This window comes from Primulina huaijiensis, chromosome 13 (genome assembly GCF_012295235.1).
Source record: "Primulina huaijiensis isolate GDHJ02 chromosome 13, ASM1229523v2, whole genome shotgun sequence".
Taxonomy (NCBI): domain Eukaryota; kingdom Viridiplantae; phylum Streptophyta; class Magnoliopsida; order Lamiales; family Gesneriaceae; genus Primulina; species Primulina huaijiensis.
The window spans coordinates 18,839,504-18,860,656 of NC_133318.1; the positions used below are offsets into that span (position 1 = coordinate 18,839,504).

General features: G+C 36.1%; 3 protein-coding genes across 7 annotated transcripts; all 3 read right to left on the reverse strand.

Moving 5' to 3' along the window:
- Window positions 1–1,252: 1,252 nt before the first annotated feature.
- LOC140991103 (DExH-box ATP-dependent RNA helicase DExH1-like) lies at window positions 1,253–6,916 on the reverse strand. The gene is made up of 11 exons (XM_073461024.1): window positions 6,540–6,916; window positions 6,044–6,247; window positions 5,791–5,946; window positions 5,147–5,239; window positions 4,068–4,282; window positions 3,251–3,410; window positions 2,840–3,113; window positions 2,557–2,749; window positions 2,228–2,414; window positions 1,687–2,055; window positions 1,253–1,541 (listed from the first exon to the last, which is right to left on the reverse strand). The coding sequence occupies exons 2-11, from the start codon at window positions 6,182–6,184 to the stop codon at window positions 1,407–1,409; spliced, it is 1,923 nt and encodes a 640-aa protein (XP_073317125.1). The 5' UTR covers window positions 6,185–6,247; window positions 6,540–6,916; the 3' UTR covers window positions 1,253–1,406.
- LOC140991302 (BTB/POZ domain-containing protein At3g05675-like) lies at window positions 6,531–8,100 on the reverse strand. Its single transcript, XM_073461218.1, has 2 exons — window positions 7,567–8,100; window positions 6,531–6,815 (listed from the first exon to the last, which is right to left on the reverse strand). The coding sequence occupies exons 1-2, from the start codon at window positions 8,098–8,100 to the stop codon at window positions 6,531–6,533; spliced, it is 819 nt and encodes a 272-aa protein (XP_073317319.1).
- LOC140991437 (DExH-box ATP-dependent RNA helicase DExH1) lies at window positions 7,904–21,153 on the reverse strand. 5 transcript variants are annotated; one of them, XM_073461390.1, is made up of 19 exons: window positions 20,815–21,153; window positions 20,323–20,468; window positions 19,698–19,797; window positions 19,410–19,625; window positions 19,230–19,325; window positions 16,869–17,144; window positions 16,373–16,576; window positions 16,120–16,275; window positions 15,476–15,568; window positions 14,397–14,611; window positions 13,580–13,739; window positions 13,169–13,442; window positions 12,886–13,078; window positions 12,557–12,743; window positions 12,016–12,384; window positions 11,740–11,870; window positions 9,773–9,834; window positions 8,924–8,984; window positions 8,467–8,688 (listed from the first exon to the last, which is right to left on the reverse strand). In XM_073461390.1, exons 1-18 carry the CDS (start codon window positions 21,136–21,138, stop codon window positions 8,935–8,937), a joined length of 3,252 nt encoding a protein of 1,083 aa, XP_073317491.1. In that variant the 5' UTR covers window positions 21,139–21,153; the 3' UTR covers window positions 8,467–8,688; window positions 8,924–8,934. The 5 variants fall into 5 exon arrangements, 4 of the variants coding, with proteins under 4 accessions (XP_073317489.1, XP_073317490.1, XP_073317492.1 ...); XR_012177910.1 differs by having other exon boundaries at window positions 8,621–8,688; window positions 9,760–9,834; XM_073461388.1 differs by lacking the exons at window positions 8,467–8,688; window positions 8,924–8,984; window positions 9,773–9,834 and adding an exon at window positions 7,904–8,420.

Genomic DNA, 21,153 nt, shown 5'->3' on the forward strand with positions numbered 1-21,153 from the left:
TGGAGAGAGATCAAAATGTGTAAGCTAAGAGAGAGATAAATGTTTATCACTATTCCCTATATATTCATTCATTCGATATATTTTTGATGATTTTCTTTTAAGTTGTTCTTGGATTGTTAGATTTGAGATGCTGAATTTCAAAAATCGTTTATTTCAAATTCTTTTTTGTTTTTTTGGATAAATAAAATTGAAGTGAATTTCAAATTTATTAATATAGCAAATTATGCAGTTTCAATTGTATTTTTGATGATTTTTAAATACATTTAAGAAGAATATCATTTGAAATTCACACATCGCATCATTCCCAAATCAAACTCTCTTTCATCCAAATCAAATTCAAGAATTCAAACACAACCTTAAATAATCTCAATATCGGAATCTATTACTTATAAAATATAAAGGATATGTATAATCCAAACTTTTCTAGAACCGTACTTTCTTAATGTAGCCGTTTTCAACCGTGTAAGGGCGACTTTACGAAATCGGATGGCGGGACTCAATATATCTAGGAGAGAGGAGAATTATTTTAATTTTTTACATACATTAAAATTAAATAAATAATGGTTTTGTAATCACATGATTGAAAATCCATAATTAAATACTTAAAAAAAACCCCTAATTAAATATTTTAATTTCAATGAAAGACTGGCATGCTCCAAGTCCATCAAGAAAACTATAAATAACACAACTTTCGGACGGTATTTCTCAGATAATCCCGACATTTCTAACATTCGATTTACGACGTAGGTGACGATCCACTGCTTTTTTTCTTAAAGTTCATAGCACCCGGATATGACATTCTCACGCTCTCTTGAATTTTCATAATTCAGTTGACAATTTTATTTGGCTACATAAAAAAATATATAAATTTTATTTTTTAAAATATATTAAATTATTTCTCCTTTAAATTCATGGAGACATATGCAGGGTGCTTTTTATGTGTACACTATATAAATTTGTAGTCTCATTACATTTCTTGTTTGCAATCAAATAGCTTTAATTATTGGCCCTGCACTGTAAATCAAGTTATCTTGTAACACCTAGTGAAAATTTATGACGTTTGACAAATGGAAACAAACATATCTAATCAAACTAGTTGAATTAGAGTTATAATTATCACTTAAATTGATTTTCCATTCTTAACTCTAAGTTGAAATTTCATGTTTTTGATGTTTTTCCTACAAAATTGTAAAGACTCAAGATTTTAGTTAAACTTCAAATAATCTCTAAAAAAATCTATTTAAAATAAGCGAAGCTCTTCCAAACACTCTAAAATACTTCCCGTGACTTTTGTCTTGTAAATTAAGTGTACGTATAAAGCTCAAAGTTCCATACCTACAACACCATTCTCATTGTGATTATCCTATGCTAGTAATCAGAAGTGAAAGGACGACAGAAAAATCAGTTCACCTGTACCGCACATTTTGACTATGTAATAACTCGACTACAGCCGCAACAACGCTCTTTCCCTCGACTACAATGTCAAAGCCAGGCTCCTCGATCTTCCTTCTTAGAAGTTTGTCAAGCTCCCCACGCAGTTTCTGCAATTTCAAAACCATGTAAACAACTCATCAGCTTTTTCGTCCCACTAATTTATTTTCAAAAGCGATTCTACAAGTTTGGTTTCAGTTGCATTGAATGCGGAACAAACACAAAGTGAGGATAGTTCGCAAAAAAAAAATGTACCCGTATCAAGTCTAATACAGTCTCCGATGCCGAAAATTGAAGATATCCGCCAAGCATTTCAATGCCATCTCCACTATTGCTCGGAATGAGGTTCCCACCGAACATCAGCAGAGCATAATCAGATATGTTAGTGCAGTCTCTAATGTATATACTGCTGGTTTTCACCCTTTCGCTGTAAACCATGTATGGAAGAGGGAAAAGGTGAACGCCAGCATTGACCGAACCTGGATGAATGTCAACTTTCCCAACTTCTTTTGTGTACAATGCTGTTCGCTTTCCTCTTCGTTTGCACTGCACCACATTTGGGTAGAGTCCAGCACAGAGCATCGCACATACCATCTCCATGTCGTCACCGTATTGGTTGTGTGCCTGCAGAACCAGATAAGAGTCAAGAATCCATACAAACAAATGCGTGGAAAATATAAATTTCCAACGGAATATTTCAAGAACGTTTTTGTTTATCCACAATTTGGTTCGATTGAGTGAATTTCTAAATATGAACGACAAATTTTAAAGTTTACAAATTTTAAAGTTAACATACTTTGGCACCACGGGATTTATCCACAAAACCAATGTCAGAGAGTAAATCCAGAAACTGATTTCTCATATCCTCCACCATTTGCATGGTTATTGGTGATATAAAATTATCCCAACAAAATGATTTTTCCATCCTGTTGCATTTAGCATCTTTCCATCCTTCAAATGCCTTCAGAAGTGCAATGTGATCACTGTTAAAGGACAAGAACATTTCCACGCAAGTGGAGGATTATGATCAATAACGTGCATGCATTTCTTCAAAGTAGGTACCAAGAACAACGTTTTTGGCATGCCATCAGATGAAAATAGACAGTGAAATTCTATTGGCCTAACCTACAAGAATCTCCAGCAAAGGATCTCTTTGCACCAGTGGCTTCCTCTTTCCTATTTATTGGAAAGACAAATGGGTTGCGATCCGAAAGAGCAGCAGCTATTGTTAATGCAGGATCGAGGCACTGAAAGATGGATCCCATAAGAAGCATTTTTCCAATATTTGGGTCCAGAGGCAAAGTGCTGAGATGCCGTCCTGTTAAGTGATAATTGTATTTACTAACTTCGTAGAATAAATTTTAATCCACATTCTTAAGGACAAAATATGAACTGAACCATCGCTCACCGAGTGGTGTAAGCTCTTCTCTATCATTTAGGGCCCCGATTGTTTTGAGAAGTTCAATGGCATTTTCCACGGAGAGAGCATCAGGTGGCTGAAGTGCCTTGGACAAAAAAGTACTAATTGCTCCAAGCTGCAATCTCTTGATATGTAGACATAACTCTTGCAGAGGTGTTCGAAGCATTTCAGGCAGTTGATACTGGAGCATAGCATCGTGGATTATTTTAGGATATAACCTATAGCAAACTCCAGGTCGCACACGACCCGCACGGCCACGTCTCTTCAATTACCCAGAATAAGACATAATACCAAATAAATAATCAGATAACCAACCACAATTCTTGTAATAAAGACTAGTCACCTGGCCACATAAAAATGCACAAGCATATTAAATAGGCCTCGTATAGATTAATTTACCTGGTGCGCTGACGCCTTAGATATCCATGAAGGAAAAAGACAAGCCAACTTATTAAGAGCATCGTAGCTAGTCTCTTTTGCCTTTCCACAGTCGACAACGTACACAACATCATCTATGGTTATACTACTCTCAGCAATGTTGGTAGATAAAATTATCTTTCTGCAAAATATAAGCAAAGGAATCTGAATCAAAAGATTTGCATTTTAAAGATGGATGTGACTTAAAGTAAAAAGAAAATGCTGATCACAGATGCATGGATGTGACTTAAGTAAAAAGAAAATGCAGATTACAGATGCATGGGTGAGCTAAAAAAATATAGACATTGATTCAACTATTCGGAAGAATCAACGTAGCTAAAGCTGCAAGGTCATACTAAAGCACAGACATGGTTTCGACTATTTGGAAATGTTATTTTCTGGGATGAACTAATACTATATAGACCATTACGAAGACCAACAATCAATTAAAAAAAAGGAGGCATATTTACCAAGTAATCAATTGTAATAAGGCGTAATAATGATGACAAGAAAAATACGAGGATGGAAAAATTGAAACATTGGCAGATAATGATTTCATATCAATTTCTCAACCCATTTAGATATGTTTCCACCAGAAATTTAAAAAGAAAAACAGGAAGATGGAGCACTGCATATAGATGAAAACGAGACTTGTCATTTAGCTGAAAAGAAATCAGACAACTTATTTTGTTAACCATGCAGTAGGAAATGAAGAGTTGAATTTGCCATTTACAGATCTTTCTGAATAACAAATAGAAAATAAGAACATATGGAATATACAGAATGCACATTTTCTCACCTAACATTAGGCGGGGGGTTATCAAAAATTTCACGCTGATTGATAGTAGGCATTGAACCATGAAGAGGAAGTACCAAAAACTTATTTCGGTCTCCAAGAAAGTTGCTTGCTTTGACTTTATCAAGGAGATTTGAAATTTCGTCCCAACCACTAAGGAAAACAAGAATTGCTCCATTACCTTCATTGCAACAAATGTGTTCAATAGTCGCTTTAACCTAAAAATTTAGACAAAATAAGTTTTCTGAGAGCCTGTTTGACATGAAATGTAATTTAAAAAACATTTACCAAACAATGTTTTTCAGGAAACTACCAAGCGCCCAGCAAATTCAGAAAAAAACCTCCAAATTGATGCATTATGAACCAAACATCAATAATCCAAAAGAATAGAGAGAATGACAAAAATGGGATTACAACAAAAACTAGGTCACACATCACAAAATAGACAATAATATGACAATAAATTCAGAGTCAATCCAACAAAAGCATTATGAGTGGTACATGGTCAAATGAATTATTTTACGGAGGCCAAATTCGAAAGTGAATGCAAATGCATAAATGGGCCAAATAAATATGAAAAACACACACAAGCTACAGCATTGAAAATTTTTAATCAGGCCAAGAGATTGATTTCACAGAAGACAAGTATCTGGGTACCTTGCATTCTATAGGGTGAGTTATATAAGGGCGATGATGCATTACTGAAAAAGAAGGGAGTATTGTTACCTATGTCAAAACCAAAACCTTGAGATATTTTAGGAGGTTCTGTCCATAATTTCGAAAAATACTTTTCTTGAACAAGGGATATGTATTGTTAAACAAGAATTATGTCAAAACCAGTATTATGTGAAAAACGGGACGTGGTGATACTTTAAAGAGGTTTCATAATTTTTGAAGTACTTTTTCTTGGATACTGAAATATTGTCTGGAACAGTGATCAAAGCAATTCTCCTGCATTATTTATTAACTGAAGCAAAGTGCAAAATAATAAAAAAGAATAATCTTAAAAATACATACAGCCTGAATTGAATCTATTCTAGTGCTGCCTTTATTTGTAACCATCAAACTGAAAGGACACATACGAGATCTAAATCCAGCTGAGAACCAGACCAAGCTGCAAGAGATTGCCTGGTGCTTGCTTTGTATTGTTTGTAGTAGGAATTGATGTCCACATCCTGAAGAGAGACAATGGGATGAGTACGAGCCATGAGGTAGGATTTAAAAACTTCACGTTGCATTGAAATGTGACGCAATCATGGAAGGCTATACAGTCACATGCAATGTTACAGGGAATTGGGTGCGACGTTGGCGTACACATTTTCAGCATTGGACACATATAATTCCAAGTTCCATAATAGGAAAGTGTAAAAAGTACTCGGATAGACCAATCAAAACCACATTTTTACTAAATCTAAGGATACGTTAAATAAAATCACTAATGGAACAATAATTAATAACGCAGCATATCAAGTTATACACAAAAAACTACTCTTCCCATTATTCCTCGAATGCCATCCTTTACTCTTGTAGCTTTAGCTTGCAGAGATGAAGGATGAAGATTCATTCTATTAATTGCATGTAAGAAAAGATCACCAGATGGTTGAAAGTGATTTCTCAAGGCTTGACCAAGAATAATAATAATAATCAAACAAGACCATATGAGAATAGTCACACAACAAACACATCAGGAAAATAATTAAACAAGACTAAGCATGACAAAGCAAACCTCAAATAATTCTGTCAAAGGATCCTTTTTAGAACCTTGTGATTGCCGATTTCTTCTTGAATTTCCTGGAAAATTCTCGAGCTCTGTTTTAAGACAATAGCATGTTTTCTCCAACACATCTTCTAAATAAAATTCTTTCACGGGAAAGGTCAATCCCTTCAAAAGAAACATTCATGGAAACTGTATGAGAGACAAAACATCCTCAAGAAAACATCGAAGACAAATGCCAAGAGGAATTAGATTTGTGCCATACAGGGATATGGATACTGGGTGCATTTCCAAAGTATCGGGAAAATAAGTCAGCATTGATAGTGGCACTCATCAAGATAACACGAAGGTCAGAACGACGAGGTAGAACATCACGCAATATTATTAACAAAAAGTCCTCGTTCATGCCTCTTTCATGAATTTCGTCCACCAGCAAATGAGTAATTCCTGTTAAATTAGGGTCCTCGACCTGTTGTCCAGAAGGAAGACGAAATCATAGTCCTTATTTTCTCGAGAAAAATAAAATAAATGGTTTAGCTTGCACAAAACGGTTTCTAATCTTGACTAGAAAAAACACGAAAAATGAAAATTAGTCATTTTGTAAGGCATCAGAATTCAAACAAGATTTCATCTACTGAGATGCCAAAATATGAAATTGCATTTATTGTTAAAAAGGATCCCAATGTTTGAATGATTATTTCCGACATTTTCGTAAACAAACTAGAAGCATCAACAAGAAACACCAATGAAGATCACAATACCAGCTGCCGAAGAAATACTCCAGTGGTGCAAAATAGCAATCTTGTTTCATCAGAACGCTTTGATTCAAGACGAATTTGATAACCTACAGTTTCACCAAGCTTTTCTCCCCTTTCAGATGATACTCGAGCTGCAACTGATATCGCAGATATTCTACGAGGTTGAGTGCATATTATGCAACAATTACCACCGCGTAGAGATGATATTTCCTCTTCCAGGATAAACTGAGGAAGCTGGGTGGTTTTCCCACAACCAGTCTCTCCTGAAACTACCAGCACCTATGTACAAAATAAAACAAATGAAAAGTTGGCTGTTTGTTGCATTATTTTTAAAAATTTGAACCACCAGAGTCTACTAATAAAAATTGCCATAAAGATATAAACAACAAAAAAAGCCATTTGTTTAAGAGTATCGTAATCACCATAACAAAAAAGATAAAAATTGTCTGCTTGAGTAATCCACAAAAGAAATTTCTCTAGAAGAAGAAGAGGAGGTGGGAACCAAGAAAATTCCGCTTTGGCACGCTTGCTCCTGACTACATGTTGGACCCTTTGCCCACTTAGAAGTAGATTCAAACCGCTCCAAGAAAGTCCTTCAATAAGTTCAATCCTAAAGATTGAAGATAGAAGCTTGCTCGGCATTCTTATCGGAAGTTCTTTATTAACTCGACTCTTAGAATTTAAACTCAGGCAAGGATACCAAGAATACATATTAATCTGTTATCTACAAGGTAGCTCTTGGCATTGCAACCCCTTAGGCCAAATAATAGAGGATTGAGATTTCGAAATTAATTTTCAATCACAGCCAGTGTTCTAAATGGCGGTCGAGGCGGCCTAGGAGGCACCCCCTCAACCGCACCGCCTATGCATGAGGCGGGTTTTTTAGGCGGCCCAAGCTATACGACGTTGGGGAGGCGGGTCGAGGCGGCGAGCAGGCGGGTCGAGGCGGGGCGAAGCAGCGAGGCAGACAGTCAAGATTTTTAAGTTGTAGTCAACAATTTTAAANGGGCAACGTTAAGATTATAGACACCAATGATGACTCCAAAGATTGCCAAAGCTCGCAATCAAATTTCACCAACAAATTATTGTCTTCGTCAGAAGAAAAAGAATCCGTCAAAGGCTTCATCATCCTTATGTATGGAAGCCAGGTCATAACCATTTGAAGGCGTTCTAGGGGAGGCAAAACTACAGTTCCATACGCTATTGCTTCCAACACTTTAGTAGTCACTTCAAGGGCTTTCACCTTTATTCCATTTAATTCATCTATGGGACATGATTGCTCTGAAATTTTCACTATATTTGCCGATGTATCCACCCATATGTGAATAAATTCTCTTGAAATTTCCAATTTTGCAGCTATTTGAGAAGCCCATAACAAATCGGTTAAATATGACAGGAATAATTCCATTTGTCTTGGTTCGGGAACTAATTCTTGGAAATCACATACCAAAGACTTGACAAGATCAACAAATCTTGATAAAAGTCTGTGGACACATTGGCTGGCTTCAAATTTAATCACATCATCAGCTGTTAATAAAGGTGCATCATCGTCCTCGGTTAGCATGTATTCAAGCTGCTCCTGAGCTGAAGTTTTCAGATCATTCATCAAAGATGGGGGTGATGATGTGGCAAATCGAATGGCTGACAGAAAAATCTTCACCACAGCCGAAGGATTGACTGGCTGGAGACGAGCAAGTATTGGTTCTGCTTGTGACCCCATGCCTGGTATGATTTTTAGAATTTCTTCTTCCTCGGATTCCTCCCACGGAACAGCTTCCAAATAGCCCACACAGGTTGAAACAATTTGTGGGCAACCAAGCTCGACAGCCACACGAAGTGTGCCAAGTGCATTTTTTACGCCACACAAGTCCGTTACCAACATATCTGAAGTGATATAGAAGAGTCGGAGAACAGTAATGTGATAATCGAAGTCACGTTCTTCACAATTAACCTCAACACAATTACGTGAGTCAAGAATCTGGCATGTTGGCCAATCATCAGACAGCCGATCAGCAAAATACTTGCTTTTGCTAATGAGAATTTCCGAATGAGAGTAAATCCAATCATCACGTCCATCTTGTGTTCTTATCCTTACGACAACATCACTGGTGGATCTGTCACCAATCTTGATTGGAGTTTTCGATTCATTATCCTAAGATGATAAAAAAAAATACCACAGAAATAGTGTCAATGATTTCCCAATGAATGCATGTTCAAGGACAGGCATAAAACATAAAACAAGTCCACATATCTACTGATAAAAATGATAAAAAGGCTGTTGCTTTACCAACTAAATAGACTGTTGTTAATCAACGCAGCTCATTATTTTCAGTCATGTAAACCATAATTGTTCATGGTAAAAAAAAAAAAGGACAAAGAAAACTCACTGCTAGTTCCATCAACCACTTGTATAGTGATAGCTACTATAACTTTTTAGTATTGTAGCACCTGAAGAAAAAAGAGAAAGAATCAGCACATAAAAATATCACCCATCGGTGCATAGGTATAAACCATGTATATTGCATAGTGTAGCTTAAGTGCAGGAATGGATCAATGGATCCTAAGGTTCTCAAACCAACATGTTCATATAAAAATAAGATGTAATAATTTTCTTTCGGTTCAACAAACAGGAAATTTCACCAAACGAATGACTCATAGTCCAGAATTGTTGGCACCAACCAAAAGCATGCCAAATGAAAAGAAAAAACGGACATCGGTCGATTTTTCAAGGATTGATTGACAATGGCTGGCTCAGATTCAGAGATACATATTCTTTCTTTCCACTTTCTCAGTCCATTGACTTTATTTTCTAACCGAGGCATGTTGAGTTGATGTCACATGATAGACATATAATCTTTATAAGGTATGTGAGGTATTTCAAAATTTTCAAATGCACCGTGTGCTACACACATAATGTAGAACTATGCTACATAGCACAACCCGATACTTCTCAAAATCCTGAACTAGCATGCACAAAAGAAAGAGAATTGAAAATACTGTAAGAATGGTCGAAAAAGTCCATGATTTGGGAAAAATATCAAATTTTTAGCAGCATACCACACCCAAAACCATGAGTCCAAGCTTAGTAAGAAAGATAAACGAGTCCCTTAAAAGTGCACCAGCTTGCTCGTGAGAAGTCAAGTGAATAAATACGCAGAATGAAGCAAAATACATTTAAACTTAAAAAGTTAAGTGGATAAATAATAAGAATGAAACAAAGTACACTAGAACTTAACCAATTGATCCGAATGGCACAGGTGAAAGTGAAACCCATATTCCGAACACGCTCCTGCATTTTCTGAAAAATCTATTTCCAAATCAGATACGCCTAAAGAGTTGAAAAGTTCATAGGTATGCGAACAGGAAATCATAAATTAAGGCACTGAAAATTCAACAGCCCGAGATAGAGAACAAAAATAGCAAAAAACAGCTGAACCAAGATAAACAAGTAATTATAATGCCGAAATCGGAAAAAAAAAATAGTTCCAAGTTTCAGCATTTATTTCAGAACGGAAAGCATGTAAGCAACTGATTCAACAACTATACCTCAACAAGAGATTAGCTATAATAGCCTAAAGTAGAAAAACAACGATAGAGATTAAATTGGGGAGGCAAACCTCCAATTTTAATTTTCTCCGCAGAATTCCTTCTGATTACCATTCTTAGGTCACAAAGCTTCAGATTTCTCATGGTTGCCACAGTGCCCCGATTAAGTTTATGGCCCAATAAAATTGCACTAGATAAAGTTTTTGGGCCCAAAACAATAATGGCCCAATAAAATGTGCCCCGTATTTGGAGAGAGATCAAAATGTGTAAGCTAAGAGAGAGATAAATGTTTATCACTATTCCCTATATATTCATTCATTCGATATATTTTTGATGATTTTCTTTTAAGTTGTTCTTGGATTGTTAGATTTGAGATGCTGAATTTCAAAAATCGTTTATTTCAAATTCTTTTTTGTTTTTTTGGATAAATAAAATTGAAGTGAATTTCAAATTTATTAATATAGCAAATTATGCAGTTTCAATTGTATTTTTGATGATTTTTAAATACATTTAAGAAGAATATCATTTGAAATTCACACATCGCATCATTCCCAAATCAAACTCTCTTTCATCCAAATCAAATTCAAGAATTCAAACACAACCTTAAATAATCTCAATATCGGAATCTATTACTTATAAAATATAAAGGATATGTATAATCCAAACTTTTCTAGAACCGTACTTTCTTAATGTAGCCGTTTTCAACCGTGTAAGGGCGACTTTACGAAATCGGATGGCGGGACTCAATATATCTAGGAGAGAGGAGAATTATTTTAATTTTTTACATACATTAAAATTAAATAAATAATGGTTTTGTAATCACATGATTGAAAATCCATAATTAAATACTTAAAAAAAACCCCTAATTAAATATTTTAATTTCAATGAAAGACTGGCATGCTCCAAGTCCATCAAGAAAACTATAAATAACACAACTTTCGGACGGTATTTCTCAGATAATCCCGACATTTCTAACATTCGATTTACGACGTAGGTGACGATCCACTGCTTTTTTTCTTAAAGTTCATAGCACCCGGATATGACATTCTCACGCTCTCTTGAATTTTCATAATTCAGTTGACAATTTTATTTGGCTACATAAAAAAATATATAAATTTTATTTTTTAAAATATATTAAATTATTTCTCCTTTAAATTCATGGAGACATATGCAGGGTGCTTTTTATGTGTACACTATATAAATTTGTAGTCTCATTACATTTCTTGTTTGCAATCAAATAGCTTTAATTATTGGCCCTGCACTGTAAATCAAGTTATCTTGTAACACCTAGTGAAAATTTATGACGTTTGACAAATGGAAACAAACATATCTAATCAAACTAGTTGAATTAGAGTTATAATTATCACTTAAATTGATTTTCCATTCTTAACTCTAAGTTGAAATTTCATGTTTTTGATGTTTTTCCTACAAAATTGTAAAGACTCAAGATTTTAGTTAAACTTCAAATAATCTCTAAAAAAATCTATTTAAAATAAGCGAAGCTCTTCCAAACACTCTAAAATACTTCCCGTGACTTTTGTCTTGTAAATTAAGTGTACGTATAAAGCTCAAAGTTCCATACCTACAACACCATTCTCATTGTGATTATCCTATGCTAGTAATCAGAAGTGAAAGGACGACAGAAAAATCAGTTCACCTGTACCGCACATTTTGACTATGTAATAACTCGACTACAGCCGCAACAACGCTCTTTCCCTCGACTACAATGTCAAAGCCAGGCTCCTCGATCTTCCTTCTTAGAAGTTTGTCAAGCTCCCCACGCAGTTTCTGCAATTTCAAAACCATGTAAACAACTCATCAGCTTTTTCGTCCCACTAATTTATTTTCAAAAGCGATTCTACAAGTTTGGTTTCAGTTGCATTGAATGCGGAACAAACACAAAGTGAGGATAGTTCGCAAAAAAAAAATGTACCCGTATCAAGTCTAATACAGTCTCCGATGCCGAAAATTGAAGATATCCGCCAAGCATTTCAATGCCATCTCCACTATTGCTCGGAATGAGGTTCCCACCGAACATCAGCAGAGCATAATCAGATATGTTAGTGCAGTCTCTAATGTATATACTGCTGGTTTTCACCCTTTCGCTGTAAACCATGTATGGAAGAGGGAAAAGGTGAACGCCAGCATTGACCGAACCTGGATGAATGTCAACTTTCCCAACTTCTTTTGTGTACAATGCTGTTCGCTTTCCTCTTCGTTTGCACTGCACCACATTTGGGTAGAGTCCAGCACAGAGCATCGCACATACCATCTCCATGTCGTCACCGTATTGGTTGTGTGCCTGCAGAACCAGATAAGAGTCAAGAATCCATACAAACAAATGCGTGGAAAATATAAATTTCCAACGGAATATTTCAAGAACGTTTTTGTTTATCCACAATTTGGTTCGATTGAGTGAATTTCTAAATATGAACGACAAATTTTAAAGTTTACAAATTTTAAAGTTAACATACTTTGGCACCACGGGATTTATCCACAAAACCAATGTCAGAGAGTAAATCCAGAAACTGATTTCTCATATCCTCCACCATTTGCATGGTTATTGGTGATATAAAATTATCCCAACAAAATGATTTTTCCATCCTGTTGCATTTAGCATCTTTCCATCCTTCAAATGCCTTCAGAAGTGCAATGTGATCACTGTTAAAGGACAAGAACATTTCCACGCAAGTGGAGGATTATGATCAATAACGTGCATGCATTTCTTCAAAGTAGGTACCAAGAACAACGTTTTTGGCATGCCATCAGATGAAAATAGACAGTGAAATTCTATTGGCCTAACCTACAAGAATCTCCAGCAAAGGATCTCTTTGCACCAGTGGCTTCCTCTTTCCTATTTATTGGAAAGACAAATGGGTTGCGATCCGAAAGAGCAGCAGCTATTGTTAATGCAGGATCGAGGCACTGAAAGATGGATCCCATAAGAAGCATTTTTCCAATATTTGGGTCCAGAGGCAAAGTGCTGAGATGCCGTCCTGTTAAGTGATAATTGTATTTACTAACTTCGTAGAATAAATTTTAATCCACATTCTTAAGGACAAAATATGAACTGAACCATCGCTCACCGAGTGGTGTAAGCTCTTCTCTATCATTTAGGGCCCCGATTGTTTTGAGAAGTTCAATGGCATTTTCCACGGAGAGAGCATCAGGTGGCTGAAGTGCCTTGGACAAAAAAGTACTAATTGCTCCAAGCTGCAATCTCTTGATATGTAGACATAACTCTTGCAGAGGTGTTCGAAGCATTTCAGGCAGTTGATACTGGAGCATAGCATCGTGGATTATTTTAGGATATAACCTATAGCAAACTCCAGGTCGCACACGACCCGCACGGCCACGTCTCTTCAATTACCCAGAATAAGACATAATACCAAATAAATAATCAGATAACCAACCACAATTCTTGTAATAAAGACTAGTCACCTGGCCACATAAAAATGCACAAGCATATTAAATAGGCCTCGTATAGATTAATTTACCTGGTGCGCTGACGCCTTAGATATCCATGAAGGAAAAAGACAAGCCAACTTATTAAGAGCATCGTAGCTAGTCTCTTTTGCCTTTCCACAGTCGACAACGTACACAACATCATCTATGGTTATACTACTCTCAGCAATGTTGGTAGATAAAATTATCTTTCTGCAAAATATAAGCAAAGGAATCTGAATCAAAAGATTTGCATTTTAAAGATGGATGTGACTTAAAGTAAAAAGAAAATGCTGATCACAGATGCATGGATGTGACTTAAGTAAAAAGAAAATGCAGATTACAGATGCATGGGTGAGCTAAAAAAATATAGACATTGATTCAACTATTCGGAAGAATCAACGTAGCTAAAGCTGCAAGGTCATACTAAAGCACAGACATGGTTTCGACTATTTGGAAATGTTATTTTCTGGGATGAACTAATACTATATAGACCATTACGAAGACCAACAATCAATTAAAAAAAAGGAGGCATATTTACCAAGTAATCAATTGTAATAAGGCGTAATAATGATGACAAGAAAAATACGAGGATGGAAAAATTGAAACATTGGCAGATAATGATTTCATATCAATTTCTCAACCCATTTAGATATGTTTCCACCAGAAATTTAAAAAGAAAAACAGGAAGATGGAGCACTGCATATAGATGAAAACGAGACTTGTCATTTAGCTGAAAAGAAATCAGACAACTTATTTTGTTAACCATGCAGTAGGAAATGAAGAGTTGAATTTGCCATTTACAGATCTTTCTGAATAACAAATAGAAAATAAGAACATATGGAATATACAGAATGCACATTTTCTCACCTAACATTAGGCGGGGGGTTATCAAAAATTTCACGCTGATTGATAGTAGGCATTGAACCATGAAGAGGAAGTACCAAAAACTTATTTCGGTCTCCAAGAAAGTTGCTTGCTTTGACTTTATCAAGGAGATTTGAAATTTCGTCCCAACCACTAAGGAAAACAAGAATTGCTCCATTACCTTCATTGCAACAAATGTGTTCAATAGTCGCTTTAACCTAAAAATTTAGACAAAATAAGTTTTCTGAGAGCCTGTTTGACATGAAATGTAATTTAAAAAACATTTACCAAACAATGTTTTTCAGGAAACTACCAAGCGCCCAGCAAATTCAGAAAAAAACCTCCAAATTGATGCATTATGAACCAAACATCAATAATCCAAAAGAATAGAGAGAATGACAAAAATGGGATTACAACAAAAACTAGGTCACACATCACAAAATAGACAATAATATGACAATAAATTCAGAGTCAATCCAACAAAAGCATTATGAGTGGTACATGGTCAAATGAATTATTTTACGGAGGCCAAATTCGAAAGTGAATGCAAATGCATAAATGGGCCAAATAAATATGAAAAACACACACAAGCTACAGCATTGAAAATTTTTAATCAGGCCAAGAGATTGATTTCACAGAAGACAAGTATCTGGGTACCTTGCATTCTATAGGGTGAGTTATATAAGGGCGATGATGCATTACTGAAAAAGAAGGGAGTATTGTTACCTATGTCAAAACCAAAACCTTGAGATATTTTAGGAGGTTCTGTCCATAATTTCGAAAAATACTTTTCTTGAACAAGGGATATGTATTGTTAAACAAGAATTATGTCAAAACCAGTATTATGTGAAAAACGGGACGTGGTGATACTTTAAAGAGGTTTCATAATTTTTGAAGTACTTTTTCTTGGATACTGAAATATTGTCTGGAACAGTGATCAAAGCAATTCTCCTGCATTATTTATTAACTGAAGCAAAGTGCAAAATAATAAAAAAGAATAATCTTAAAAATACATACAGCCTGAATTGAATCTATTCTAGTGCTGCCTTTATTTGTAACCATCAAACTGAAAGGACACATACGAGATCTAAATCCAGCTGAGAACCAGACCAAGCTGCAAGAGATTGCCTGGTGCTTGCTTTGTATTGTTTGTAGTAGGAATTGATGTCCACATCCTGAAGAGAGACAATGGGATGAGTACGAGCCATGAGGTAGGATTTAAAAACTTCACGTTGCATTGAAATGTGACGCAATCATGGAAGGCTATACAGTCACATGCAATGTTACAGGGAATTGGGTGCGACGTTGGCGTACACATTTTCAGCATTGGACACATATAATTCCAAGTTCCATAATAGGAAAGTGTAAAAAGTACTCGGATAGACCAATCAAAACCACATTTTTACTAAATCTAAGGATACGTTAAATAAAATCACTAATGGAACAATAATTAATAACGCAGCATATCAAGTTATACACAAAAAACTACTCTTCCCATTATTCCTCGAATGCCATCCTTTACTCTTGTAGCTTTAGCTTGCAGAGATGAAGGATGAAGATTCATTCTATTAATTGCATGTAAGAAAAGATCACCAGATGGTTGAAAGTGATTTCTCAAGGCTTGACCAAGAATAATAATAATAATCAAACAAGACCATATGAGAATAGTCACACAACAAACACATCAGGAAAATAATTAAACAAGACTAAGCATGACAAAGCAAACCTCAAATAATTCTGTCAAAGGATCCTTTTTAGAACCTTGTGATTGCCGATTTCTTCTTGAATTTCCTGGAAAATTCTCGAGCTCTGTTTTAAGACAATAGCATGTTTTCTCCAACACATCTTCTAAATAAAATTCTTTCACGGGAAAGGTCAATCCCTTCAAAAGAAACATTCATGGAAACTGTATGAGAGACAAAACATCCTCAAGAAAACATCGAAGACAAATGCCAAGAGGAATTAGATTTGTGCCATACAGGGATATGGATACTGGGTGCATTTCCAAAGTATCGGGAAAATAAGTCAGCATTGATAGTGGCACTCATCAAGATAACACGAAGGTCAGAACGACGAGGTAGAACATCACGCAATATTATTAACAAAAAGTCCTCGTTCATGCCTCTTTCATGAATTTCGTCCACCAGCAAATGAGTAATTCCTGTTAAATTAGGGTCCTCGACCTGTTGTCCAGAAGGAAGACGAAATCATAGTCCTTATTTTCTCGAGAAAAATAAAATAAATGGTTTAGCTTGCACAAAACGGTTTCTAATCTTGACTAGAAAAAACACGAAAAATGAAAATTAGTCATTTTGTAAGGCATCAGAATTCAAACAAGATTTCATCTACTGAGATGCCAAAATATGAAATTGCATTTATTGTTAAAAAGGATCCCAATGTTTGAATGATTATTTCCGACATTTTCGTAAACAAACTAGAAGCATCAACAAGAAACACCAATGAAGATCACAATACCAGCTGCCGAAGAAATACTCCAGTGGTGCAAAATAGCAATCTTGTTTCATCAGAACGCTTTGATTCAAGACGAATTTGATAACCTACAGTTTCACCAAGCTTTTCTCCCCTTTCAGATGATACTCGAGCTGCAACTGATATCGCAGATATTCTACGAGGTTGAGTGCATATTATGCAACAATTACCACCGCGTAGAGATGATATTTCCTCTTCCAGGATAAACTGAGGAAGCTGGGTGGTTTTCCCACAACCAGTCTCTCCTGAAACTACCAGCACCTATGTACAAAATAAAACAAATGAAAAGTTGGCTGTTTGTTGCATTATTTTTAAAAATTTGAACCACCAGAGTCTACTAATAAAAATTGCCATAAAGATATAAACAACAAAAAAAGCCATTTGTTTAAGAGTATCGTAATCACCATAACAAAAAAGATAAAAATTGTCTGCTTGAGTAATCCACAAAAGAAATTTCTCTAGAAGAAGAAGAGGAGGTGGGAACCAAGAAAATTCCGCTTTGGCACGCTTGCTCCTGACTACATGTTGGACCCTTTGCCCACTTAGAAGTAGATTCAAACCGCTCCAAGAAAGTCCTTCAATAAGTTCAATCCTAAAGATTGAAGATAGAAGCTTGCTCGGCATTCTTATCGGAAGTTCTTTATTAACTCGACTCTTAGAATTTAAACTCAGGCAAGGATACCAAGAATACATATTAATCTGTTATCTACAAGGTAGCTCTTGGCATTGCAACCCCTTAGGCCAAATAATAGAGGATTGAGATTTCGAAATTAATTTTCAATCACAGCCAGTGTTCTAAATGGCGGTCGAGGCGGCCTAGGAGGCACCCCCTCAACCGCACCGCCTATGCATGAGGCGGGTTTTTTAGGCGGCCCAAGCTATACGACGTTGGGGAGGCGGGTCGAGGCGGCGAGCAGGCGGGTCGAGGCGGGGCGAAGCAGCGAGGCAGACAGTCAAGATTTTTAAGTTGTAGTCAACAATTTTAAAAACCAAATCAAAGTCAACTAATTTTAAATATTAAAACCCTAGCACACCTCAATTTCTTTATTTTATTTTTGGTTTTCACTCTCAACCACCACACACAATCCGCCCGCCGCCACCAACCGCCGCCGCCGATGATGAGAGGATCATGGATGTAGTAAATGATGCATATGTAGATGATTTGGAAGATTAGTTATGTTTAGTCTACTACTTGTTCTAATGATGGATAATTGATTGAAACTTTGAAATTTAAACTTAGTTTTTTGGTAAAAATAATTATATTACTTTGTTAGCATAATAGCATTAATATGATGATGAATTTTTATTAATTGCACATTATCTATATGATATTATATTTTGTGCTTAAACATTATTTAATTGCACATTTTATATAAAAATGATTATATTGCATGATTATCTATAAAAAAATTACTTAGAAAAATTCAACCGCCTAGGCGGCCGAGGCGGTAGGCGGTCCCGCCATTTACAACCTTGATCACAGCCCAAATCATTCTACATCCATAGATTTGAAGTGACGTTTCTGACCCCTAAAAATGAGCTATTCACCAATCCTCTTGAACAAGTTTTGACTTTCAAGTTGCACCAACATTTGATATATTCAGTTCTACTACTACTCTTTGCATTGCTCAATCCCGCTTAACCAATTTTTGACTTTCAAGTTTCACCAACATTAGATATATTGAGTCCTACCACTATTTGAAAATGTTCACAAAAAAAAAAAAAAAAAACTTCATTTCCCATCTATCCAGCTACTATTTGCATAATTCACCTAGAAAAAGTCTCCCCTCTCCCGCCTAGTCCAAGCAATTTTTGACTTTCAAGTTGCACCAACATTTGATATATTCAGTTCTACTACTACTATTTGCATTGCTCAATCCATCTTGACCAACTTTTGACTTTCAAGTTTCACCAACATTAGATATATTGAGTCTTACTACCACTATTTGAAAAAGTTCATCCAAGAAAAAACTTCATCTCCCATCTATCCAGCTACTATTTGCATAATTCACCCAGAAAAACTCTCCCGTCTCTCGCCTAGTCCAAGCAATTTTTAAATAATATTAAAACAAGTAAGTCGTAAAGGTATTATCTTCACGCTAACTGACCCTAGAAATTACAATCACAGAATATCTACAAATGCTGCAATCTCATGCAGCTAAGTGCAGAACAACCTCTTCAACCAGCAATCATTTTTGAAAACACCACCACCATCATAATACACTCCTTGCCGTCATCTGACTGTATGGTTTCACTTACATATAATTACTCACCCCCTTCCCACGAATTAATCCCGAGAAATACTATGCTAAGAAGATATGAAGGATAATGGCAAAAAAATTGTACCTGTTCTGCCGCAACAGCTTTCAAGAATTCTGATTTCATTTTGAATGCTGGCAGCTTTTCTCTAAATGACAACATTGCCTTCACACTATCACTTTCCTGAAAGTCAATCAATCAGCATTCAGGATTCACAAATTATATTAAGAAGGCAAACTTATAAAATTTGATGCATCATGTGCATACCCTCATCTTTTCCTGTTTCTGTTTTAGTTCTATATTGAGTTCATTCAAGCCAGTCTCAATCTCCAACATTGGTGCTTGTCTCCCAATTTCAACTGTTTTGGATAGTTCATTGACAGTATCAGCAGATGTAGAAGAATTAAATCCCGCAGATGTAGTCCCCTTGGAAGTATTCAATAAATTTCCAACTCTTGTCTCAGTCTCCATGGACATACTGATCTGAAACGATAGATTCCATAAGTAACACAATCAAACTACATGCTGAAATTGTTTCCTCCAATGGCAACACACCTCTTTCTTGTTGGAGCCATGTCGTTCATCAAGATCTGCACGATAATTTGGCAATGGTACTTTGCTCACAACAAGTGCCTTCCCTTTACCATACACACAACTTCCTTTCCACAAAATAAGACCATAGTGTTATGCAGAGTTAAATAACACTATTTTCTAACAAATCAAAACGAAAAAAATCCTCAAAGAACGAAAGTACATGATTGAGGGAAAAATTATAACACTGTTAATGATTTTCTAGTAACAGAACATTTGCATGAACTTATCATGATGTAGACAGAATTTTGGCCACAAAAAGGTTCATAAAAAACAAATTATATTTGTCACCTCTTTGAAACAGCGTGTTATAACCTGAAGTTACTATGAAGATCATATAACCAATTTAAAAATAACAGTATCTTTAGAATATCTACTCTAAATTTAAATATGTTTACACATGCACGCATAAATTTCCACGGATATCAAAGGAGTTCAATTCTAATTTTCTCCGACTCAAGTAGATTGGATAATCAAAATTTTGAAAAGGGATCTTTCTGAAGCATATAACAACGAAAGTACATAGATAAAGATTTTAATTTTCATCGAAACAATTATGAAACCGCTTTTCTTTGACCAAACAACTTACAAGTAAAGACCCAACTCATAAGCCATATCACCCAGGATTTGCTGATCATCTCTACTGAAATTCCTCCTAATTACCATCTCCTGCCCTCCTCCAATCTTCATCTGTTCCAACTTTGCCCACCATTCATTCTGGTCCATCACCTCAATCTAGAGGCACGTAAAGACAAGCAGCATCTCAACTTCCGCCAAATGAGAATAGAATAAATTCCAACTACATACTAGATATTCTGATAGAATCGGTAAAGGAAATTCATTTTGTGGTCTCAGAGATAAAGATTACCAAGTCCTGATCGAAGATTACTTCTTTTCTTAGAAAGGAGTGATGAAATTGCAATTCAAACGTCAAAACTGAAATCTTGATGCATCAAAATACAATCAGCTGTTATTTACTACTAGTTAGTCCCATAAACCAGATCTTCGGATTAAAATTATTCAACCATTCTCGAAGCCACATATTCACTACCCCACGTAAGTAAAAAACTGAAAACGATACCTCCGCCGCTTTCTGACGGAGACGCTCAGCACGCCAGGCAGGGTCCCGCCATCGCTGCTCCCCACCACCTCCGTGACCCACACCTCTGCCGCCTCCTCCGCCACCTCTCCCTCTAGAACGGCCTCCACTGCCACGACGGCCTCCTTGGAAGTTTGGACGGTGAGACATGGCAGCTAAAGTTGAGATCCGAGTAAAATTTCCTTCCAAGAAGTTCCGGCAACCAATCACTTTGGCCAAGACCGCAAATGAGAGAGGGCTCCGTAACTGAAGAAGGCAGAAAACACCGCAACCGCCGAGGGAGTTGGGAAGAAGACGGGGCGACATGAATTAGCTGCACTG

Coding starts and splice junctions, on each gene's coding strand:
- LOC140991437 (XM_073461388.1), bottom strand. CDS start 21,138: ATGTCGCCCCGTCTTCTTCCCAACTCCCTCGGCGGTTGCGGTGTTTTC. Junction 13,443..13,579: donor CTAAGGCGTCAGCGCACCAG/GTAAATTAATCT, acceptor GGGTAATTGAAG/AGACGTGGCCGTGCGGGTCG. Junction 11,871..12,015: donor CTGTATTAGACTTGATACGG/GTACATTTTTTT, acceptor TTGAAATTGCAG/AAACTGCGTGGGGAGCTTGA.
- LOC140991302 (XM_073461218.1), bottom strand. CDS start 8,100: ATGCTAACCGAGGACGATGATGCACCTTTATTAACAGCTGATGATGTG. Junction 6,816..7,566: donor AATCTTTGGAGTCATCATTG/GTGTCTATAATC, acceptor TTTTGTACATAG/GTGCTGGTAGTTTCAGGAGA.
- LOC140991103 (XM_073461024.1), bottom strand. CDS start 6,184: ATGAACGAGGACTTTTTGTTAATAATATTGCGTGATGTTCTACCTCGT. Junction 2,750..2,839: donor AGAAGAGCTTACACCACTCG/GTGAGCGATGGT, acceptor ATCACTTAACAG/GACGGCATCTCAGCACTTTG. Junction 2,415..2,556: donor TTTGCTGGAGATTCTTGTAG/GTTAGGCCAATA, acceptor GTCCTTTAACAG/TGATCACATTGCACTTCTGA.